This window comes from Polyodon spathula, chromosome 27 (assembly GCF_017654505.1).
Source record: "Polyodon spathula isolate WHYD16114869_AA chromosome 27, ASM1765450v1, whole genome shotgun sequence".
Classification (NCBI taxonomy): Eukaryota; Metazoa; Chordata; class Actinopteri; order Acipenseriformes; family Polyodontidae; genus Polyodon; species Polyodon spathula.
In genome coordinates, this window is record NC_054560.1 from 1,957,601 (window position 1) to 1,979,752 (window position 22,152).

Below are 22,152 nucleotides of genomic sequence, written 5' to 3' on the forward strand. Positions count from 1 at the left end.
TAACATGCTAGTTAACTCAGAGAACATCTAACAAAGACATTTTTATACTTAGGCCAGTGTTCTAACTCCGTGTTATACACATTTCAGACTTTTAACTGACTTGGGCTTCAGACTGAAATCCCCATGCTTTGGGTGACCATTTCATTGAAATTGACAAGATTTACATTTTCATTTAAAAATTACGTTTTTGAATGCAATTCACTTGTGATTATCAGATTATATAAGTATATGTATCATATAATGAAATATTAAGTGTTTATAGACAAGTTTATACAGTTAAAAGCATAGAAAATCATGAAAAACCTGGTTTCAAGCAGGTGTACTCAAACTTATGACTGGTACTGTATATATTTCTCATCCATTGAAGCATCATTAAAAATCTTTCTCAACATCATCAAAGATTGCTACGTTTCTCACAGAATTACATACGTTGCATTTAAATGTTTTGCTAAGATGCCGTTTTCCCAAATATGGCCACCAGCATGACTTTGTGTGGCTACAGCAGCCCTGAGCAACTCTCTTAATCACCCTTTATCTTAATCAGCACTGCCATCCAGCTTTCATTCAAATATGAATTAATTTACAGATATCTTTAAATGGTTTGAGAGATCTTCAGATTTTTTGAGATCTGTAACTGATTTAGAAATATCTATAAATTAATTTAAGATGTCTCTAAATTAGTATTTGGCTTGCCATAGAAAATGAGATTTATCCAATGGGTTTCAGTCTCATTAATTTTCTTTTTTTCAGCCCTGGAAGGACAAGTGGCTCGTTTGATAATGAGATTGTTATGATGAATCACGTGTACAAGGAGAGATTCCCCAGGGTAAGTGTGCACTGCGCACTCCAGCACGGGCTGCACTGGCAGTGAAGGTGCATGGTGCTTATTAGGGGTGAGCCAGTATAACGTTCCCATGGTACGATAACTGTCTTAACCTTTTGAATACTATAAATAACATGTATTAAACAAAACCACTTGGAGAATTAGTAGGCTTTCCTGCTGCAGTCGCTTGGCTCTGCTAATTCTTTCAAAACCATTATCAAAGTACAACTTAATCAGTTCACAGTAAATCAAAATAAACTAACTATTATTTACATTTAGTATGGCTATGAGTAAGATGATACAACGTGTTGCTGTAGATTGTATTAGGCAGCATTATAATAATCATAATTAGGTCTAGAGTTTAAATATAAATGGTGCTTCACTGACAGTGAATATAGTGGTTGGGACACTTTGCTGAGGCTGCAGGTACTCGTGCTTGGTTGAAGCGTGCTTGCAGTAGAAACTTGACAGCGGCAGTGATGGTGATTGACAGCAAGGTAGAAGTGGCTGTGAGGCTCGGGGGGGAGGGGGGGGGGGAGCAGATTGATAGTGGTAGATGTACAGGAACACAAATAAGATACAGGAACGTAAATATAATATTTGTGCACTGTAGCATAACAGGAACAGTATAAATACCACCATGTGCTTAAACCACAAAACCGGTACACTATTGCTAATACTCCTTTATGAAAAACTCACACGTTATGGTAAAGGGGAATTGGTTTTTTTAATGGTCATTTATTTGAAGCTAACGAAAAAAGAAAATAAATGGCAAGCATTTCGAATGTTTTTGTTTTATTAGAATTAAAAAATGCGGTGAGGAAGCGGCATTGTCTAATAAAACGATCTCAAGTGTTTTTCCTACAAGGGTTTGAACTCCTAGAAGCATGTGTGTCGGATGCATTCTTTCAACAGGAAGTGTCGGATAGAAGAAAATAGCATTAAAAATCAAATACACATTTAATATGAAGTGAGCCTCTTTCATATAGGAAAATGTAAGAGCTACGAAGAGGTGGTGACACATATTACCTCAGATTGTTATATATTACAGTTGCTCGGGTTCATTCCGTCATTGTGTGCTAACGCAGCTGCCTCTGACAGGGTTGTCAATACAAGAAAACTGCTTCCTTCCAATCATCCCTGTCTGTCTTATGATTTGATAGATAGTTAATTATAGATTTGAATGTTTTTGATGGTTTGTGTCTTGTTTATAAGGCATATCATTAATATGTTGACGGTAGTATTCTGCTTTCGTGGTCACTGAACTAAATTCCTTTTTTTGGTTGGCTGGTAATTAAAAACATTTTTTATTTTTTTTTGGTTATGTCTGCCATTTCATGGCCAATGACCAAAATATTCAAATTAACCTTGGCCAGAGCAAAAACAGAATGCTATTTGCAATAGTGTTTTATTTTTTTAATATACACTTCCATTTAAAAGAATATCCCAGGTTTACTGTTACTGCTCAGGGTTTAAAATCTCCCCTTTCTTCTGTTGAAGATTCTTTGCTTGTATTTCATCTGTGTGTAACGGAGTGTTTTTGCCTCTGCAGGCCACAGCTCAGATGGAGGAGCGGTTGCAGGATATCATCACCACCTTCTCTCCAGACAGCACCCTGCCCTTGGCTGATGGGGTCCTGGGATTTATCCACCACCAGCTGGTAGAGCTGGCCAGAGACTGCCTGGACAAGTCCCTTGAAGGCCTGGTCACATCCCGCTACTTCATTGAGCTGCAGGAGAAACTGGAGAAGATGCTACACGAGGTGAGCTTCCAATTGGCACAATTCTGGCCCCCGATCAATCTCGTAATACAGTGAAGAGGGTGGAGCAAGCCCAAACCAGCCCCCTCCCACCCTGAGCTTTTTAGTGTAAAGCATTCATGCTTTTTAGTGTAAAGCATGAATGCTTTACACTAAAAAGCTGTATAAGGCATAGGTCAATATTAAAACTTTCAACGAACACCCTGAAGCTGTACAGTGTGTGTGCTGCAAGCCTTGCCTTGTATTCCAGTGCTGTACAGTGTGTGTGTGTGTGTGTGTGTGTGTGTGTGTGTGTGTGCTGCAATCCTTGCCTGCCTTGCCTTGTATTCCAGTGCTGTACAGTGTGTGTGTGCTGCAAGCCTTGCCTTGTATTCCAGTGCTGTACAGTGTGTGTGTGTGTGTGCTGCAAGCCTTGCCTTGTATTCCAGTGCTGTACAGTGTGTGTGTGTGTGTGTGTGTGTGTGCTGCAATCCTTGCCTTGTATTCTAGTGCTGTACAGTGTTTGTGAGCTGTAAGGCAAGGCAAATTAATGTTAGACTGTTGCAAAAAGCATGGAATACAAGTTTAGCGGTTATGCTAAGATTATACAATGCTCTAGTTAGACCCTATCTAGCATACTGTGTGCAGTTTTGGTCGCCTTGCTACAAAAAATACATCATTGCACTTGAGAAGGGCAGCCAGGCTGATCCCAGAACTAAATGTCATGAGCTATGAGGAGAGGTTAAAATAATGAAATCTCTTCAGCCTAGAAAATGCTATAGATACAGTTAACCCGAGACATTACTTCAAGTGAACAAGAGGGCATAAGTGGAAGCTGAGTATAAGTAAGTTTAGAACAGAAGGTAGAAAGCACTTTTTACACAGGGTTGTAAATGCATGGAATAGCTGCCCAGGTGAAGTAGTAGGATCTAAAACACTGGGAACATTAAAAAAAAAAAAAAAAAAAAGATTCTGTGCTTTTAAACGTAGTCATTGTCCCCGTCCCCCTCCCCCCACCCCAGTAAGGGAAAATGGCCTGATAACAAAGGACGACCCTTGGTGGGCTGAAATGGCCTTTTCTCGTTCCCAAATGTTTCTTATGTTCTTATAATTTAAGGTAATTGGCATCACAATTAGTTGCTAATTGAAAGTGTCGTTATGCAGTGTAGGAATGATGTGTTTGAATCAGTTGAATGCAATGCTGTATTCCTCTTGCCAGGCCCATGAGAGATCGGAGAGTGAGGAGGTCCCAGTGATCGATCAGCTGGTGAAGAAGATCCTGATTGTCATCTCGCGTCCCGCACGACTGCTGGAGTGCCTGGTAAGGGGTCCTGTGCATCAAATACATTAAGAGGAAGTAGCATCAAATTATAATCCGCTATTTACAATAATAAATCAAATACTGTGTGTGGTGTGGGTTTTTTTTTCTTTTATTTGTGTGCTTGTGTTTAGAATTTAATATTCACTACTATTTGCTGGTCATTGAAATATGTAACACAGACGAGATCGGCTGAAATGATAGCACAGATGAAGCTACTCAGTATTACCTGCAACTCAAAACTTGGTCCATAGCTGGTGTTCAGTAGATGGCACTGGAGCTTACTAACCTAGACACAGTCCTATCTGTAATATGTATCCATGGCAGGCAGCTAGAACTGCAGAACAGCCGCAGAACTATGGCCAAACTGCACTAAACACAAAATATGAAAAACGCAGTAATGAAAAGTGATTGTAGCTAACAAAATAGTTGCATACATGTTCATCCATGCACATCCGTTTCACATGTCTCAAATGTGCAGTTGTGAAATTTTAGCAAACGTGTATTTTCGTTTTAATACATGATATCTGGTACTATACTGGGTTTAAGAAATAGGTTTGCAAGCCATGCTTTTAGACTGTTCTGCACTTCTTGGGTCACCTGTTGGGTCCCCATCCTTCTCTGGCTTCTTTCCTGTCAGTAACCAATCAGCTGCCTCCCATTCAGCCAGTAACATGACCCAGAAGGCACTGCTGGTGTGAGCAAGGAAGTAAAGCAGGAACAGATTTCCTAGTCAGAGTGCAGTGCCAGTTTGCTATAACATGCATTTCTTTTGAAACTGCACATTTTGAGAGAGTGATGGAGCTGTGAAATGAGGCAGGTGTTCTTGTTTAACACCCTGTGTCTCTGTACAGGCTCTTTTAACCAGCTTTTGTTTTAACAGGAGTTCGACCCTGAAGAGTTTTATCACCTGTTGGAAGCTGCAGAGGGTCATGCAAAGGTCGGTCAGGGAATCAAGACTGACATCCCCCGCTACATCATCAGCCAGCTGGGACTCACCAAGGACCCCCTGGAGGGTGAGAGCAGTCCACGAAATGATTGTATAAGTCTTACCCAGGGTGCACTGCCAATCACTGTAGAGGCTTCAAATGGGCAGTTTTGACAATTTATAGCAAACCTGTATTTTCATTGCAGTGTACGAATTATTTTTTAAATCCACTTTTCTCTCAATAGACATGGTTCAGCTGGAACAATACGACTCTGCCAGTACTCTCGTACCAGATACAGATGAGTCTTTAGATGTAAGTCACTATATATATATATATATATATATATATATATATATATATATATATATATATATATATATATATGTGTGTGTGTGTGTATATATGTATATATATATAATATGTGAAATTAGTCCTCAGTATATTTGAATAAAATAGTTTGTATCAAATGTAAATAATGATGTTCATTAATGATGTTAATTTCATTTTATTTAACTATAAAGTATAGGGTGCTGTATTATATTGCCTGATTTTTCACCCCAGTTTTTCTCAGTACCCTATACAATATTCTATATATTTTATACAGAGCCGCCAATCTGGAACATTTTGTAATAGCCTCTGCACTTTGGCGAGATACTATTAAAGTGAAGATCCTCCTTATTTTACTCCCATTTGTTTTCTTCTATGAGCCACAGTGCTTTACAGTTCCTGACATTTACATTACAGCACAGTCGGGCCTCCTCCACTCCGTCACGAAGAAAACCGAGAGAGAGCGACTTTGACACCATCAAACTGATCAGCAACGGGGCCTATGGGTGAGTGAGAGAGGCTGGCAGCTTCATATACAGCCAGCTAGCCAGTGCCCTTGGGGTTAAAGTGACAGACAGACAGCAACATTTGCTTACTGCACTTTCCATCCTTAAGATGAATATCTGTTGTATTAAATGTGTGGTGTCAGAGTGCAATAGTGCTAGGGCAAATATTTGAATATTGCAGAGGAACATTGCTTCAGTTCAGTGGCAAAAATTGCCATGGTTGTAATTTCACATTTCATATCAGTGTAGTTCAGAATTGCCTGTCGGAAAGATGTGCAAAAACCCAGGATTTAAAGGAATGAGCTACAAATAAAACGCAGAGCTTAAAAGAAACACAAAGGTTCAGAGATGGGCAGTGAAAAAAAAAAAATGACAGGAATGGAACTATAATGGCTATTTAACCCAAACAAATAGTTATTCAGAATGTATGAGTTAGGCTTTAATATATTTTATTTTACTTCAGATGTGATAAGGGAATCGATAACTCAGTTACTCAAAAAATGAAAAGCAGTTTAGTGTGTAGTTTTGAAATGTTTTCTGATTATACAACAAACAATTATTTTAAAACTACGTCACTGACTGTGTCCAGATAGGGCTTGTGTACAATTACTACCTGTGTTGTTTTAACATAGACACATTACTGTGAAAGCTCACAACATACCAGGGGGAAATCGCAATAGGATGAGAAACAAAGTGCTGGCAACATGATCTGTAAGTTATCGATGGAACAGCTTTATAGAACACAGTATGTAACTCGTTGAATTCAATACACAATATCATTTTATTAATCTGGTCCAAAGTCTCTTAATGCATTGAAAACAAATACGTGTTCCATAAACAGAAGGGTTTGGGGCTCACCTTCAAATGTAAGCTTTGTATGGTTAGCAAGCTCACGCCGTCTCGTTTACATTTGTAGCCTTATAATTATAAAAATGAAATTTATCAAAATAAAAAAACAATGAAAACCTAGATTGTCACAACTTTCTATACTGTAATCTGCAATTAAGTTTACGAAGTGTTTGTAAGCAAGCATTTAAAAAAAACAAAAAAACAAAACACATACATATGAAAAAAACCTCCTCTCTGATGAGCTCCCATGACTGTCTTGCATCTCCGTGGCAGATTGGAGTACGTAAAGCTAAGGACACTGTTTCTTGTTTTTTCTATAGATCAGCGGTGTATAAGAACAGTGTTTTGTTTTTGCAACAAAGAAAGTATGGGTTAAATCAGAAGGTAAAGTGTAGATTGCAAGAAACCACATTGTGAGTGAAAGCTATGGATTTATAGCTAGAAACTAATCTTCGGGTCCTGACGGAATCCTTCAGCGCACATTGTGTGCGTGGACACAGCTGTTCTGTAGCCCTGGTAGTTATCACAGCATTACTGGCAGAATGGGAATTTGCGTCTTCAACACTGTCGTTTTTGACTGTACATCTTTATATTTCCACATTATTTAAAACAGTTTTGTGATGTTTTAGTTTTTAGAGTTGTCCAGAAACATAATTTGAATGGCGCTGAATCAAAGGGGCTAGCTATGGCAGTACCCTGTTTTCCCATGAAATCCAGTCCTGGTTAAGTAGTCATGGTCGTTGTCCTCTCCTTTATTCGTCACAAAAAAAAAACTCTTGTTGGCAAAATAAGTAATTTAATTCAGGATAGCACCAAATAGTCAGCTAGTCAAACAGAAAAGTGACTGTGCAACTGATGCATAGTTCACACACCATAGTGTTGTACCTTGTAAAGTGCTCTTCTATGAGTGAACAACTCCTTTTAATAAACCTACAGTCAAGACTTCATGTACTTTTTAGCAAGAGTCTGATTATTTGAATTCCTGGCACTTCATTCCAAGAACAAGGGGAGGTCTGGCTGCAAGGTTTCTGTGAGTGTGTATGGGGTCTGTTCCTGACATGCTGTTGATTTGAGCAGGGCGGTGTACCTGGTGAGACACAGAGACACTCGGCAGCGCTTTGCAATGAAGAAGATCAACCGTCAGAACCTGATCCTGAGGAACCAGATCCAGCAGGTGTTTGTGGAGCGAGATATCCTGACCTTCGCGGAGAACCCCTTCGTGGTCAGCATGTTCTGCTCCTTCGAGACGCGGCGCCACCTCTGTTTGGTCATGGAGTATGTGGAAGGTAAGCCACTCTGGGCTGAGCAGCAGATCGATGGAGGTTGTGTAAATGCCCAGTGAAAATCACCCAGGCTAATCGCAGACCCAGAACCCTGTAGTGTTTACAAGAAACACATGACTTTTGCGTTATCCAGTATTGTCCATATCGCAGCAATTTTGTTTCAACGTATTCTGGATTAGTTATATTTTTTTCATGCTTATTCTTTTTGTTTGCTTTTACAATGGAATATTCTTCTAAACATCGCAGTGTATCCAGATCACACTCCCTCCTGCGACAATGCGTGCTCTGATTGAAATGAATGGTGTTTCTTGTAAACTTTGCAACGTGTTCTGTAACACAGTAATTGTAGCAAAGGCCAGAACTCATAAATAAATAAACAAATAAATACCTAGTTTGTCAGAATCTCTGCTCCCAAATACCTATTTTTCACTTTAAGTTATGAATCAAAGAATGAGTGCATTCCAGAAACTGTGTTTTGCTGCAGCATTTTCAAAAAAACTTGCACACTAGGTTTTTTTTTTCAAATTTTTGTAGTTGTGGACTGTGTACAAAAATATCTTACCACTATGTTGTTGTTCCAGTTTGTGTACTACAGTATTTGATACAAGCGCTAGTTGGTTTTAATCTTATATGAGAGGCACCATTCCCCTTCCTTCCACATGTCCCTGTTCCCTCTGATTTCCATGCTTGTGTCCCCATTTAGGTGGCGATTGTGCAAACCTGCTGAAGAACATGGGCCCACTCCCAGTAGACATGGCTAGGATGTACTTTGCTGAGACCGTGCTGGCGTTGGAGTACCTTCACAACTATGGAATCGTACACAGAGATCTCAAACCTGACAAGTAAGAGCGAGGAGAGTGGAGGAACGGGCTCCCCTCTAGAGAGCCACTGGGGAGAGTGGAGGAACGGGCTCCCCTCTAGAGAGCCGCTGGGGAGAGTGGAGGGACGGGCTCCCCTCTAGAGAGCCGCTGGGGAGAGTGGAGGGACGGGCTCCCCTCTAGAGAGCCGCTGGGGAGAGTGGAGGGACGGGCTCCCCTCTAGAGAGCCGCTGGGGAGAGTGGAGGGACGGGCTCCCCTCTAGAGAGCCGCTGGGGAGAGTGGAGGGACGGGCTCCCCTCTAGAGAGCCGCTGGGGAGAGTGGAGGGACGGGCTCCCCTCTAGAGAGCCGCTGGGGAGAGTGGAGGGACGGGCTCCCCTCTAGAGAGCCGCTGGGGAGAGTGGAGGCACGGGCTCCCCTCTAGAGAGCCCCTAATCCTGCTGAAATGAAAGTAGCCAAAGACATTCTTTCAGTTATTTAGTGTGTCAGAATATGGGGCTCTATGGAGATGCCATACATTGAATGGTCCTGATGGGCTACTTTTATGAATAAGATCAAATACTAATATAGTGATGGACTGTTTTGTTAAAAGACAATAATTAAAGGAGATAGGGAGAGTATGTGTTCATACCAACTATAAAACATATACGTATTCTTCATTCAAGAAGCATTGGGGAGCTATAATGGGCAATGTTTTGCTTTTGGTCTTGTATCACGATACTTACCTTTACTACGATACGATATACAGTAATCACATGGTAGAACGTGCTTAAAAGAGGACAGGGAGAATAAGCCTGTCCTCGGTGCATATGAGTGCAGATCTGGAGTGCTGCAGTTCTTGTGTTTGTGTTGTTTTGATTCACTGTGTTGAGTAAATTAGGCTTTTTGAATTGAAACAGTAAGTCTCTGAGCTGTCTGACACAAGTGTTACTGAAGCTGTTTTTGCTGTGCTCTTTACAGAGTAGTTTGCATGTTGGTTGAATAGTTGAATCACAGTGTTAGTTACGCAAGCTCTCTGGTTTTTTGTTTGCGTTCTGCATCGGAAACTACTCAAGAGCAAGTAAAATGGCAGACTATTACTGTGAGTATTACAGCTGAACGCAACACACAGAACATAACTGTAAAACTTGTGCTTCCCTGTGTGTAACTTCCTTGTTCCTAAATGACGCTCAGTTTGACCATTTCTTTGTGTTCTGCAGTTTGTTGATTACATCGATGGGACACATCAAACTCACTGACTTTGGGCTCTCGAAAATTGGCCTTATGAACATGACAACCAATCTATATGAAGGACACATCGAGAAGGACACCAGGGAGTTTATTGATAAGCAGGTAAGCGGCTGCTGGGTTTAACACTGTTAACTTTTTATCATGCAATCATGCCGAGTGCTTCTTATTGACATTACTCAAACATTGTACTTTCTTTTGCCAAGTCTGTTTTAAGTTGCTCTAACTATGAGTTTAGGAGCTGTGAGTTCATTATATAGGCTAGCCAAAGTGTCTTTTTATATTAGTAATGCCACAGCAATGTATCAAAAGAAAAGGAAACTTGATCCAAACTAGTTTATCACTAGATGGCGATGGCTATTAATTCTATAGGACTCTCTGACTGATCTAGCCTATGTTAAATAGTACAAAATTCCCAGCCTTGAAAAGGTGACTAGGGATGGGACATGGCTGGTTTCTCAGTGTGACGGCAGGTTGTCTATGTTGCAGTGAGAGAGTGGCTGGTTTCTCAGTGTGACTGCCTGTGTTGCAGTGAGAGAGTGGCTGGTTTCTCAGTGTGACGACAGGTTGCCTGTGTTGCAGTGAGAGAGTGGTTAGTTTCTCAGTGTGACGGCAGGTTGTCTGTGTTGCAGTGAGAGAGTGGCTGGTTTCTCAGTGTGACGGCAGGTTGTCTGTGTTGCAGTGAGAGAGTGGCTGGTTTCTCAGTGTGGCGGCCTGTGTTGCAGTGAGAGAGTGGCTGGTTTCTCAGTGTGACGGCCTGTGTTGCAGTGAGAGAGTGGCTGGTTTCTCAGTGTGACGGCAGGTTGTCTATGTTGCAGTGAGAGAGTGGCTGGTTTCTCAGTGTGATGGCAGGTTGCCTGTGTTGCAGTGAGAGAGTGGCTGGTTTCTCAGTGTGACGGCAGGTTGTCTATGTTGCAGTGAGAGAGTGGCTGGTTTCTCAGTGTGATGGCAGGTTGCCCGTGTTGCAGTGAGAGAATGGCTGGTTTCTCAGTGTGACGGCCTGTGTTGCAGTGAGAGAGTGGCTGGATTCTCAGTGTAATGGCAGGTTGACCTTGTTGCAGTGAGCGTGGCTGGTTTCTCAGTGTGATGGCAGGTTGCCTGTGTTGCAGTGAGCGTGGCTGGTTTCTCAGTGTGACGGCAGGTTGCCTGTGTTGCAGTGAGAGAGTGGCTAGTTTCCCAGTGTGACAACCTGTGTTGCAGTGAGTGTAGCTGGTTTCTCAGTGTGATGGCAGGTTGCCTATGTTGCAGTGAGAGCGTGGCTAGTTTCCCAGTGTGATGACCTGTGTTGCAGTGAGAGAGTGGCTGGTTTCTCAGTGTGACGGCCTGTGTTGCAGTGAGAGTTTGGCTGGTTTCTCAGTGTGATGGCAGGTTGCCTGTGTTGCAGTGAGAGAGTGGCTGGTTTCTCAGTGTGATGGCAGGTTGCCTATGTTGCAGTGAGAGCATGGCTAGTTTCCCAGTGTGACGACCTGTGTTGCAGTGAGAGAGTGGCTGGTTTCTCAGTGTGATGGCAGGTTGCCTGTGTTGCAGTGAGAGCGTGGCTAGTTTCCCAGTGTGACGACCTGTGTTGCAGTGAGTGTAGCTGGTTTCTCAGTGTGATGGCAGGTTGCCTATGTTGCAGTGAGAGCGTGGCTAGTTTCCCAGTGTGACGACCTGTGTTGCAGTGAGTGTAGCTGGTTTCTCAGTGTGATGGCAGGTTGCCTGTGTTGCAGTGAGTGTAGCTGGTTTCTCAGTGTGACGGCAGGTTGCCTGTGTTGCAGTGAGCGTGGCTGGTTTCTCGGTGTGATGGCAGGTTGTCTGTGTTGTATGGTAGGTGTGTGGCACTCCGGAGTACATCGCCCCTGAGGTGATCCTGCGGCAGGGCTACGGGAAGCCGGTGGATTGGTGGGCGATGGGCATCATCCTCTACGAGTTCCTGGTGGGCTGCGTGCCTTTCTTCGGAGATACACCGGAGCAGCTGTTTGGGCAAGTCGTCAGCGGTAAGGATTGCTTTATTTAAAAAAATAAATAAAAATATGACAATCATTCATAGGAATTAGTTTAATTTAGGTTACTCATGTTCGATGTACAAATTTGTCTCTGTGCGAGACGGGATAATCATTTACACTTTCTCCATGCTGGTGTAGGCAAGTTTATGAAGAAAGTCCTTTCCACGATGTCCCGTATTTGATTTTTCAGTTTGGAATTTTTTATTCATACATAAAAATAAAGATTTAAACTGCCTTTGGACCCACCTGTTAAAGTTTCTGTTACATGTTTCAGATAAAATAGGTTTTGCTACCAATGCAAAAGTAAGTCAGGCAGGCATCAGTGGAGGTGAATGTTTAATACAATTTATAGTTATAGCTGTGAGATCAGCAATCTGATTATGTGCCTTGTTATTGAAATTACAGTGCAATGATCCAGGTGGGTTGTATTGATTACAATAACAATATTAGTAGTACCATTACATAGAATATCATAATCAATTGAAATATATTTAAAAGAATTAATTAAAAAAAGTACAGATTTATTTTTTACCCCATTCTCAGCGATGGTAAAACCACAAGCCTGTATTTAACATTCTCTCCACTGCCTGGTTTCTACTGGCATTTGTAACTTTAACTGATCAATATATCTTTGCTTTTGGTTTTTATATATATATATATATTGTAAACGATCCTCTCACTCACGGAGTTCGTTGCCCCTTTAAGACCAGACCCAGGACACAGAAATTGAATTTTCTTAGCGCTGACGCGCACTTTTAATAAACACCAATCAAATAAATTAAACAAAACAAACAAACACCTAGCTCCTTCTTTGGAGCACTAACTAAACATAAACAGGAACCTAACTATCATGCAGGACGGCTAAACCGTTTACCTGCCACAAACATTCAAAAACACACCCTCACACAATACCTCGATACGACTGCTCACTCACACAGTCGGGCTCTTCTCTCAGCAGCAGCCCGGAACAGACTGGCTGCCTCTCTTAAATACCCTGCACCTGGCTCTAATTTACAATTACCACCAGGTGCAGGGGATTAACTAAACAATAAAACCAATGTTTCATGGTGTCCCGTCCCCTATAATACCACAATTTAAACCCCATACACACCCCAATTGTGGCATTACACGGTGTTCCAAAATCGTCCCTTCCTAAAATTGGTGGATCTCACTATATATAATATATAATATATATTATATATATATATATATATATATATATATATATATATATACCCTTAATATCATAAATCAAAGTTTAATACGCATTTAGTCATTGTAATAAGAACTTGCTATTTTATTGCAATTCATCAAAATATCCCCCCAGTATTTGTGAAGGTGTTACCTCAGTTGAGAAGCTGATCTTCAGTTTAGTTGCTTGTCAAGAACTCAAGCCAGACTTCTCAAAACAGAAGAACCACTTGATGATTGTAAACATCATAAAAAGGTAAATGGTGTGCTTTTCAAAGCGGTTTGCTGTATCCTGTCTGAACTCTTCTGCCATGCTTTGTGTCTTGCAGATGACATCATTTGGCCTGAAGGGGGTGATGCCCTGCCTGCCGATGCCCAGGATCTTATCACCTGCCTACTCAGGCAGAGCCCCCTGGAGCGCATTGGCACGGGTAAGAGAGCCAGCCTGGCACGGGTAAATGAGCCAGCCTGGCACGGGTAAGAGAACCAGCCTGGAGCAGCCGTGGGCACGGGTAAGAGAGCCAGCCCAGGACGGGTAAGAGCCAGCCCAGGACGGGTAAGAGCCAGCCCGGAGCAGCCATGGGCACGGGTAAGACAGCCAGCCCAGCACGGGTAAGAGAGCCAGCCCGGAGCAGCCAAGGGCACGGGTAAGACAGCCAGCCCAGCACGGGTAAGAGAGCCAGCCCGGAGCAGCCGTGGGCACGGGTAAGAGAGCCAGCCCGGAGCAGCCATGGGCACGGGTAAGGTTAGGGACGCAAGTCGCTTATGATAGAAACAAACAAACTGCATTTGTGCATCCAAGGGAACGAGACATGCAGTTGTTAACTGAGAAATAAGCTAATAAGATTTTCATTTCCATAGCTGTAATACTTCTGTGTCTGTCTTAAAATACCCAAGTCCTGCAAAAACTAAAATATTTGATACATAGCTTTGGAATCAGAACACACAATGCTTGACATGGCTGCGAGGCTTCAGTGTATCTGTGAGCTTCACAAAAAAAAAAAACAGTGAACTGCTAATTGTAGATACTTGTACTGCACTGTCAAAACTTACTGCCTGCTTCTCTATCTGCAGGTGGGACCTTTGAGGTGAAGCAGCATCCCTTTTTCTATGGGCTGGACTGGAATGGGCTTCTCCGTCACAAAGCAGAGTTCATCCCACAGCTGGAGGCCGAGGACGACACCAGTTACTTTGACAGTGAGTGCAGAGAGGCCCATTGACTGCTTCCATACCGTCCAGGAGGAGCTGTCTGTACTGGATACTGGCACTCTTCAACCTGACATGTGGTTTCTTCAGGGTTGTTGCTTACAGAATAATGCAACCTGTCATGCACCTCCATTCAAGGGTCGCAAATGAGTAGTTTTGAAAGAAACACATGGCAAACATGTATTTTCATTTTCTAACTTGATATCTGGTACTCCGACTTGGTTTAAGAAATCTGTTTGCAAGCTTTTGTTTTTAGGTAATGTTACACTTTTGTCCCCAGCCCTTATATGCTGCCTTTCCTATTATTAACCAACCAGCTGCTTTCCCTGCTGACTGACATGCTTTGCAGCCAGTGACATGGTTTGATCCAGAAGACACAGCTGAGGTGAAATGACTGTGGAAGTGAATCAGTACATACTTTGAGAGCAAGGCAAACCTGAGAATGCAATCTAGTGTAGGACCACAGAATACATGTTGGGTACCCTGCTAGGATGAACCACACATTTTTTTAGAGCATTTTTAAAGCACTGGAGAATTGCCAAGAATTGAGCAGCGATCTGTCTGATGCAATGCAGGTGGATTCCCTGGTGAGTTATAGGGTATCGGTTCTTCAGCTCCCTTCTATCTCCAGGTTAGAAGGGAACTGAAGCTGAGCTGCATTCTTTCTCCACAGCGCGGTCTGAACGATATCACCACCTGGACTCTGAAGAGGACGATGAAACCAACGATGAGGAATCCTCTCTGGAAATCAGGCAGTTTTCATCCTGCTCACATCGATTCAGCAAGGTACAGCAACATCAAGTGAGCAACACTCATATTGGGCTTCCGTTTAAGATCAAGAACACTACATACAAAGTATGAAAAACGTGTGCAGTATTTGAAGGAATAAAATGAAGAGGGTGTTTTTAGGTATGTAATTATACTAGGACTGAATCAGGATGTAGTTTCCTCTCTGTGATCAGCCCGGTTCTGTAATATTTCCTGTATTGAGTCAGAATATAGTTTCCTCTCTGATCAGCCCGGTTCTGGAATATTTCCTGTATTGAATCAGAATGTAGTTTCTCCTGTGATCAGCCCAGCTCTGTAATATTCCCTGTATTGAGTGGGTGTGGATTGCTGGCTGTGTTTCAGGTGTACAGCAGCTCGGAGTACCTGGCGAACCCCTCCAATCTGAGCTTCTCCTCGACAGAGCGCAGTCACAGTGAGGAGAAGGAGGAGAACAGTGGAGACCAGAGACTCATGTCAAGCAGCACAAGGCAGTAGTATGCACACCTTTTCATCTGGAGCACTGGTGTCTTTTTACTCTCTTGATTTCATTTTGTCATCTTATCTTGAATGATGTTTGAAATCATTCTGAGTCATTCTAATTGCAACTACTGATTTGCAAACATCATTAAAATGTAAGGGAACCCAAAATATTGCCTTACTGTTTGGTACACAGCTGTATTCCTTCTGAACCATTGATCCACATTGTTTTAACAATTTAGTCTCATTACTGGCTTGGCAGTCAGTTGATTTGAATGTGTAATACAGAGGGTGTAAAATGTGAAGCCGGTCCTGTGAGTTGTGCTGGGGACCCAGTATGTAAAGCGTGTCCTTCACTCCTCCTCCCCCAGCCTTCGGCCCAGGGCCTCCTCCAGCTCCTCCCAGCCCGAGCGCAGTGCCAGCCCCCTGGTGATGAGCAGCACACACAGCCTAGAGACCATGCCTCGACTGGCCTTCAGCACCGAGGACCAGGGTGAGAGGCGTACACGGCTGTTGCTTTTTACATTTCTCTTACTGCATGGTGTTTGCAGGCTTTGGGTGACTTATATTGCTCCAATATTGAGTTCCCATGTTTCTCTAAACTGCTTTTACCGGGCTTTAAACTGCTTTGTCTGGAGAAAGTTCCTCGTTCCTTTTAAATCATGTTGCAACCTTTCAACTCTGCCAGCCCCACCTGCTCTACGTTTATATAGACGGACAGAGTAGGCAGGGCTGGCAGAGCTGAAAGGCTGTCGCATCATTTAAACGGATGAGGAAGGTTGTTCAGTCCCGGCACCTAGGATTCGTCGGACAAGCTCAAAGCAGCCCAAAGACAAGTTACAGGCAGACCAAGAGAAAAATTATAACTCGATATTGGAGCAACAGAACCCGGAATCATTTGCAAACACCATAAAACAGCAAGGAAAACGTAAAAAAGGCAATGAAAGTGACATATGAAGCTACTTTAAATAAGGGGCAGTCATTTCAGCAGGAACAATTTTTCAGCTCTAGCATTGAATCTTAATTATGGGTTTTAATAATTACTAAATAATAGTTAAAATCCCAGTTGTTAAAGATCTGTCATGACATGTTATACAGTGTTTGCATGAATAATGATACAATGATATCATATTCATTCTTATAGAAGGTTTTATAGTAGCCTCTGGCATGACAGTTGAAATGTTCATTTAGCACTGAAGAAAGCATGAGCCCAAAACACTGTCACTCTGGCTTTACCTTCTCATTGAGTGTTTTGAAGCTGTAGAGTAAATAAGCATAAGTGTATTAGATTTTGGTGTGCTGTTTTGAGTTCACTTAGTGGCTTGCGAAAGTATTGACCCCCCTTGGCATTTTTCCTATTTTGTTGCCTTACAACCTGGAATTAAAATTGATTTTTATTTGGATTTTGTGTAATGGACATACACAAAATAGTCCAAATTGGTGAAGTGAAATGAAAAAAAAATAACTTGTTTCAAAAAATTCTAAAAAATAAATAGCGGAAAAGTGGTGCGTGCATATGTATTCACCCCCTTTGCTCTTAAGCCTCTAAATAAGATCTGGTGCAACCAGTTACCTTCAGAAGTCACATAATTAGTTAAATAAAGTCCACCTGTGTGCAATCTAAGTGTCATGTGATCTGTCACATGATCTCAGTATATATACACCTGTTCTGAAAGGCCCCAGAGTCTGCAACACCACCAAGCAAGGGGCACCATGAAGACCAGAGAGCTCTCCAAACAGGTCAGGGACAAAGTTGTGGAGAAGTACAGATCAGGGTTGGGTTATAAAAAAATATCCAAAACTTTGAACATCTCACGGAGCACCATTAAAGCCATTATTAAAAAATGGCAAGAATATGGTACCACAACAAACCTGGCAAGAGAGGGCCGCCCACCAAAACTCACGGACCAGGCAAGGAGGGCATTAATCAGAGAGGCAACAAAGAGATCAAAGATAACCCTGAAGGAGCTGCAGAGCTCCACAGTGGAGATTGGAGTATCTGTCCATAGGACCGCTTTAAGCCATACACTCCACAGAGCTGGGCTTTGCGGAAGAGTGGCCAGAAAAAAGCCATTGCTTAAAGAAAAAATAAGCAAACACGTTTGGTGTTCGCCAAAAGGTATGTGGAAGAAGGTACTCTGGTCGGATGAGACTAAAATTGAGCTTTTTGGCCATCAGGAAAACACTATGTCTGGCGCAAACCCAACACCTCTCATCACCCTGAGAACACCATCCCCATAGTGAAGCATGGTGGTGGCAGCATCATGCTGTGGGGATGTTTTTCATTGGCAGGGACTGGGAAACTGGTCAGAATTGAAGGAATGATGGATGGCGCTAAATACAGGGAAATTCTTGAGGGAAACCTGTTTCAGTCTTCCAGAGATTTGAGACTGGGATGGAGGTTCACCTTCCAGCAGGACAATGACCCTAAGCATACTGCTAAAGCAACACTCGAGTAGTTTAAGGGGAAACATTTAAATGTCTTGGAATGTCCTAGTCAAAGCCCAGACCTCAATTCAATTGAGAATCTGTGGTATGACTTAGATTGCTGTACACCACGGGAACCCATCCAACTTGAAGGAGCTGGAGCAGTTTTGCCTTGAAGAATGGGCAAAAATCCCAGTGGCTAGATGTGCCAAGCTTATAGATACATACCCCAAGAGACTTGCAGCTATAATTGCTACAAAAGGTGGCTCTACAAAGTATTGACTTTGGGGGGGGGGGGGGGGGGTGAATACTTATGCACGCTCAAATTTTCTGTTTTTTTGTCTTATTTTTTGTTTGTTTCACAATAAAAAATATTTTGCATCTTCAAAGTGGTAGGCATGTTGTGTAAATCAAACGATATAAACCCCCAAAAAATCAATTTGAATTCCAGGTTGTAAGGCAACAAAATAGGAAAAATGCCAAGGGGGGTCAATACTTTCGCAAGCCACTGTATGTTTAATGCTGGAGCAGTGTCCGAGTTCTCTCTCTGCAGTGTAGCAGTAGAGAGCTGTGCACTGTTCCAATGCTAGCATGTCCCTCTATTGTATTTCCTAGCGGATGTTGTGGTCCCCAGTCTTCAGCGGATTCGCCTGCGCAGTAACAGCACCGGCACCAAGCACTCCACTCCCCAGGATCACTTGCGCAGCCACCGCTTCGGACACCAGCTGGACACCCCAGAGAAACCCAGAGTGCTTCCCAGGAACAAGGTCCCCAAGTCAGCCTCGGTGTCGGCCCTGTCCCTCATCATCACTGCCGGTAACCTCGCTCAGCTGCCTCTGCTAAGAAGCTTTAAAACCAGCTTCCTCCGTCAACAAAAGCATTGCCCTTTAATTGTGCTTGGCATACCCCGTACTTGTGTAGGTTTAGAAAATACAAACAGCTGCTTCCTGGTAGCCCTCCATTTCCTGTGGTTTACATGAGATCAGTGTAGCCTTACTCCCATAAATACAGAACATGTGACGGAGCTGTCTCCATATGTAATTAGTTGATAATGCAGTTCACTGCTAGTCCAGGTTGACAGTAAATTGTCAAAATCCAGTATTTTCCTGTTAAATGTAAATGTTCCAATATTACATTTTGAATTTGTATAAAAAAAAAATGTTATTACCATACTACAAGAAAACTAGTAAAATATATCTATTAGGGGGGTTCTGATTTTAGACCCAATAATTAGACCCAATAATTACCCCATATTGATGTCTTTATTTGGGTTAAACACTATACCACCAGTAAACGAAAAACCTGACACATTCATTCATTCATTCATTCATTCATTAATGTGGTGTCTCTATACCCAGTATGTGTCTGTGTGTACATTAGCTCACTTTCCTGTCCTTATCTGTGTTTCCAGACGACATGGGGAGTGGACCCACGGCGAGTCCCATCTCTCCACACTCTCTCTCCTCCAACCCCTCCTCGCGAGATTCTTCCCCCAGTCGTGACATCTCCCTGGGCGCCAGCAGCCTGCGGCCGCCCATCATTATCCACAGCTCCGGGAAGAAGTACGGCTTCACCCTGCGAGCCATCCGCGTCTTCCTGGGAGACAGCGACGTCTACGCTGTGCACCACATGGTCTGGGTGAGACTCTTTCACTGGGATCCCAGGAGCCTTGACTGTCTGCCGTTATCACACACTGAAGCATCTCTCTGGCATTCACTCTCATTGGGATTCCTAACCCTCTTTAGGGATTCTAAAGCCTTACATTTTGATAAAGTAGTAACGTTAGTTTTTAACTTGCGTACACACTTGATGTAAAGTTATTGTGGAAAGGGGGCGAGACGCTCTAAACCAGTTGCTTTGCTTGTTTCAGAGTGTGGAGGAGGGCAGTCCGGCTCACGAGGCAGGGCTGAGAGCTGGGGATCTCATCACACACGTGAACGGGGAGTCCGTGCGGGGCCTGGTGCACACGGAGGTGGTTGAGCTGCTGCTCAAGGTGAGGGTGCTGTCAGTCTCTCTTTTTTTTTCTTGTTAATTTTGGATTGTTTTGGTGTCTTTAAGTGCTACCTAATGATTCTCAACTCGATTATATTGACTGAAAGTGATGCTCTTTTTTTGCTTTTTACTTTTTTGCTTTGTGACGGTTAAACGCGTGTGACGCATATCTGATTATTTCATTTTTTGTATCTTTTTTGTGTTCCCTGAAAAACAGACAATATCAAGTACATATCTGAATGGACTGTGTTTTAAAATAAGTAGGCTTCCATTTAGATGTACTGTATTGGTTTTTTGGTAGAGTACTATATTTTTAAAAGTAGTATTTTAATTCAGAACGATATGATTCTGAAAATATCACTTGTCAAAACCGGTACGTATTGTAGCGATATGTAAAATTCCCCATTAACGACCCAACAGCAAAATGTTATCCATGCGCAGAACTGCATACAACATAAAAGGCAATGCAATTTAGCAAAACCAAAAGATTTAGAAACTAAAACTGTTTATTGGTTAACTGTTACGTTACAGTAGCTTGTCTTGTTTGCTTTGTTTTGGCTGCATTTTGGGCATGTGAAACTAGAGGAAGCGCTGTACAACTGACGTGTATCTGTGTAACGGATAGCTGAGTGCTGACTGTAATATGGTTTCTGGCTGGCTTTTCTTTCTTCAAATGTGTTTTTGTGGAATTCATAAAACCCAGCATTTTTTTTTAAGTTTTTTTTTTTTTTTTAGTCATGTAACCTAATTACATCCTATTGTTTTTTAACCCTCTCAAATATCTTTTTGTACCCACCTGTTCAGAAACGGGTTAAAGTCCTATTCATAAGCAGGGCAGGCTGAATGGTTCAGTTCCTGTGCTGCTGTGGCGTCTGATCATCTTGTCTCGCTTGTTCTCTGTTCAGAGTGGTAACAAGGTAGCTCTGCAGACGACTGCCATGGAAAACACCTCAATCAAGACCGGGCCGGCCCGCAAGACCAGCTGTAAGAGCAAGATGGCTCGGAGGAGCAAGAAGAACCGCAAGGACGGGCAGGACAGGTGAGACAGCAGTACACCAGCACATTGTCATCCACGTTTAAATGTCACATGTAGGGGTAGGCTCTTATGGTATAAGAAAGAGATCATGGGCAGTTTCTGGCTGCTTAAAATGTCTTATCAGAAGAGATGCCCTCGACAGAGCTTCACAAGATTGCACTCCGGAACTACTATAAATGACTGGAAAAAGTCTTGAAATTTTTACTTTCAAACTGAGCCGTATGCCTATGTGCAGGATGACATCTACACAAGGATAAGATGTACCATCCATAACTATTAAACACAGTGCTGAATTTGGAAGTACTACAGAACTTCAATGGCAAACATTTCCACTATGTGTCTTCATAGTTGAAACATTTGTCATTTGCATTTCTTTGAGTATTTCTAAAGGATAACATGTACTGTTGATGTCTCGTACAGTTTTTAACAGGCTTTTCCATGCTGTACGTCAGTAGTAAAGCTGTAGACCAATTCAAAGCTCTGTAGTGATATAAAACTCTGTCATGTCATCTCTGCAGACGGCGGTCGATCTATAAGAAGCTCTCCAAACAGCCGACTGTCCTACACACCAGCCGCAGCTTCTCCTCCGGGCTGCAGCACTCTGTGTCCTCCAGTGAGAGTGTGCCGGGGTCCCCCACACACAGCCTGTCCCCCGGACCCTCCACCCCCTCCCGCAGCCCCGCCCCGGATCTGCCCTCGGGTGAGAGCCTGTCACACAGTCTTCACAGTGATCACTTAGAAAACAGAAATCAAGTATACAGCTAGTGCCAAAAGTTTTGCATCACCTAGAATTTTAGGATTGAGACAATAAAAATAAAAAAAAAACTATATGAACATAATTTGGATATTTAACATCATGTAATCAAAGATTGACATTGCAGAAGTCTATGGGAAGCCATAACAGTATTTTTTCATGTTAGATTTCGAAATATCAAATTTTTCAATTTTTGTCATTAAGTATGTGGACATCTAAAAAGCGCTGTTTAATTCAGTATGTTAACGTAACATTATTCAGCAGGTAAAATAAGTAAGACGCACATTTGATATACACAAACTTCATGCTTTTTGTAAATAACACATGCAATGAACAGCAAAATGAAAGGATTTGTAAACCATATTTATAAACAGGAAAACCATACATATGCAAGATTTATAAATAATAAAAAACAGTTTTTTCTCTTTGTGAAGTACTCTCTTGTTTGTTGTTGGTGTGAGCGCACAGGAATGTGAACAGCTTGAAAGCATACCGAGAT

At 42.4% G+C, this 22,152-nt stretch overlaps 1 protein-coding gene across 7 annotated transcripts in view; it reads left to right on the forward strand.

Moving 5' to 3' along the window:
• LOC121301233 (microtubule-associated serine/threonine-protein kinase 3-like) overlaps positions 1-22,152 on the forward strand; it is a 79,205-nt gene that overhangs the window by 52,360 nt on the left and 4,693 nt on the right. For 5 of the 7 annotated variants that reach the window (XM_041230384.1, XM_041230379.1, XM_041230381.1 and 2 more), the window contains 20 exons: positions 751-826; positions 2,376-2,585; positions 3,781-3,882; positions 4,763-4,895; positions 5,053-5,120; positions 5,553-5,641; positions 7,568-7,776; positions 8,477-8,615; positions 9,790-9,922; positions 11,628-11,793; positions 13,323-13,424; positions 14,068-14,190; positions 14,873-15,000; positions 15,331-15,461; positions 15,816-15,937; positions 18,487-18,687; positions 19,283-19,509; positions 19,742-19,864; positions 20,769-20,902; positions 21,418-21,599. In XM_041230384.1, coding sequence (XP_041086318.1) covers positions 751-826; positions 2,376-2,585; positions 3,781-3,882; positions 4,763-4,895; positions 5,053-5,120; positions 5,553-5,641; positions 7,568-7,776; positions 8,477-8,615; positions 9,790-9,922; positions 11,628-11,793; positions 13,323-13,424; positions 14,068-14,190; positions 14,873-15,000; positions 15,331-15,461; positions 15,816-15,937; positions 18,487-18,687; positions 19,283-19,509; positions 19,742-19,864; positions 20,769-20,902; positions 21,418-21,599 — 2,798 coding nt within the window. The remainder of the gene's footprint in view (positions 1-750; positions 827-2,375; positions 2,586-3,780; positions 3,883-4,762; positions 4,896-5,052; positions 5,121-5,552; positions 5,642-7,567; positions 7,777-8,476; positions 8,616-9,789; positions 9,923-11,627; positions 11,794-13,322; positions 13,425-14,067; positions 14,191-14,872; positions 15,001-15,330; positions 15,462-15,815; positions 15,938-18,486; positions 18,688-19,282; positions 19,510-19,741; positions 19,865-20,768; positions 20,903-21,417; positions 21,600-22,152) is intronic. The other 2 variants (XM_041230380.1, XM_041230382.1) reach the window with 1 other exon arrangement.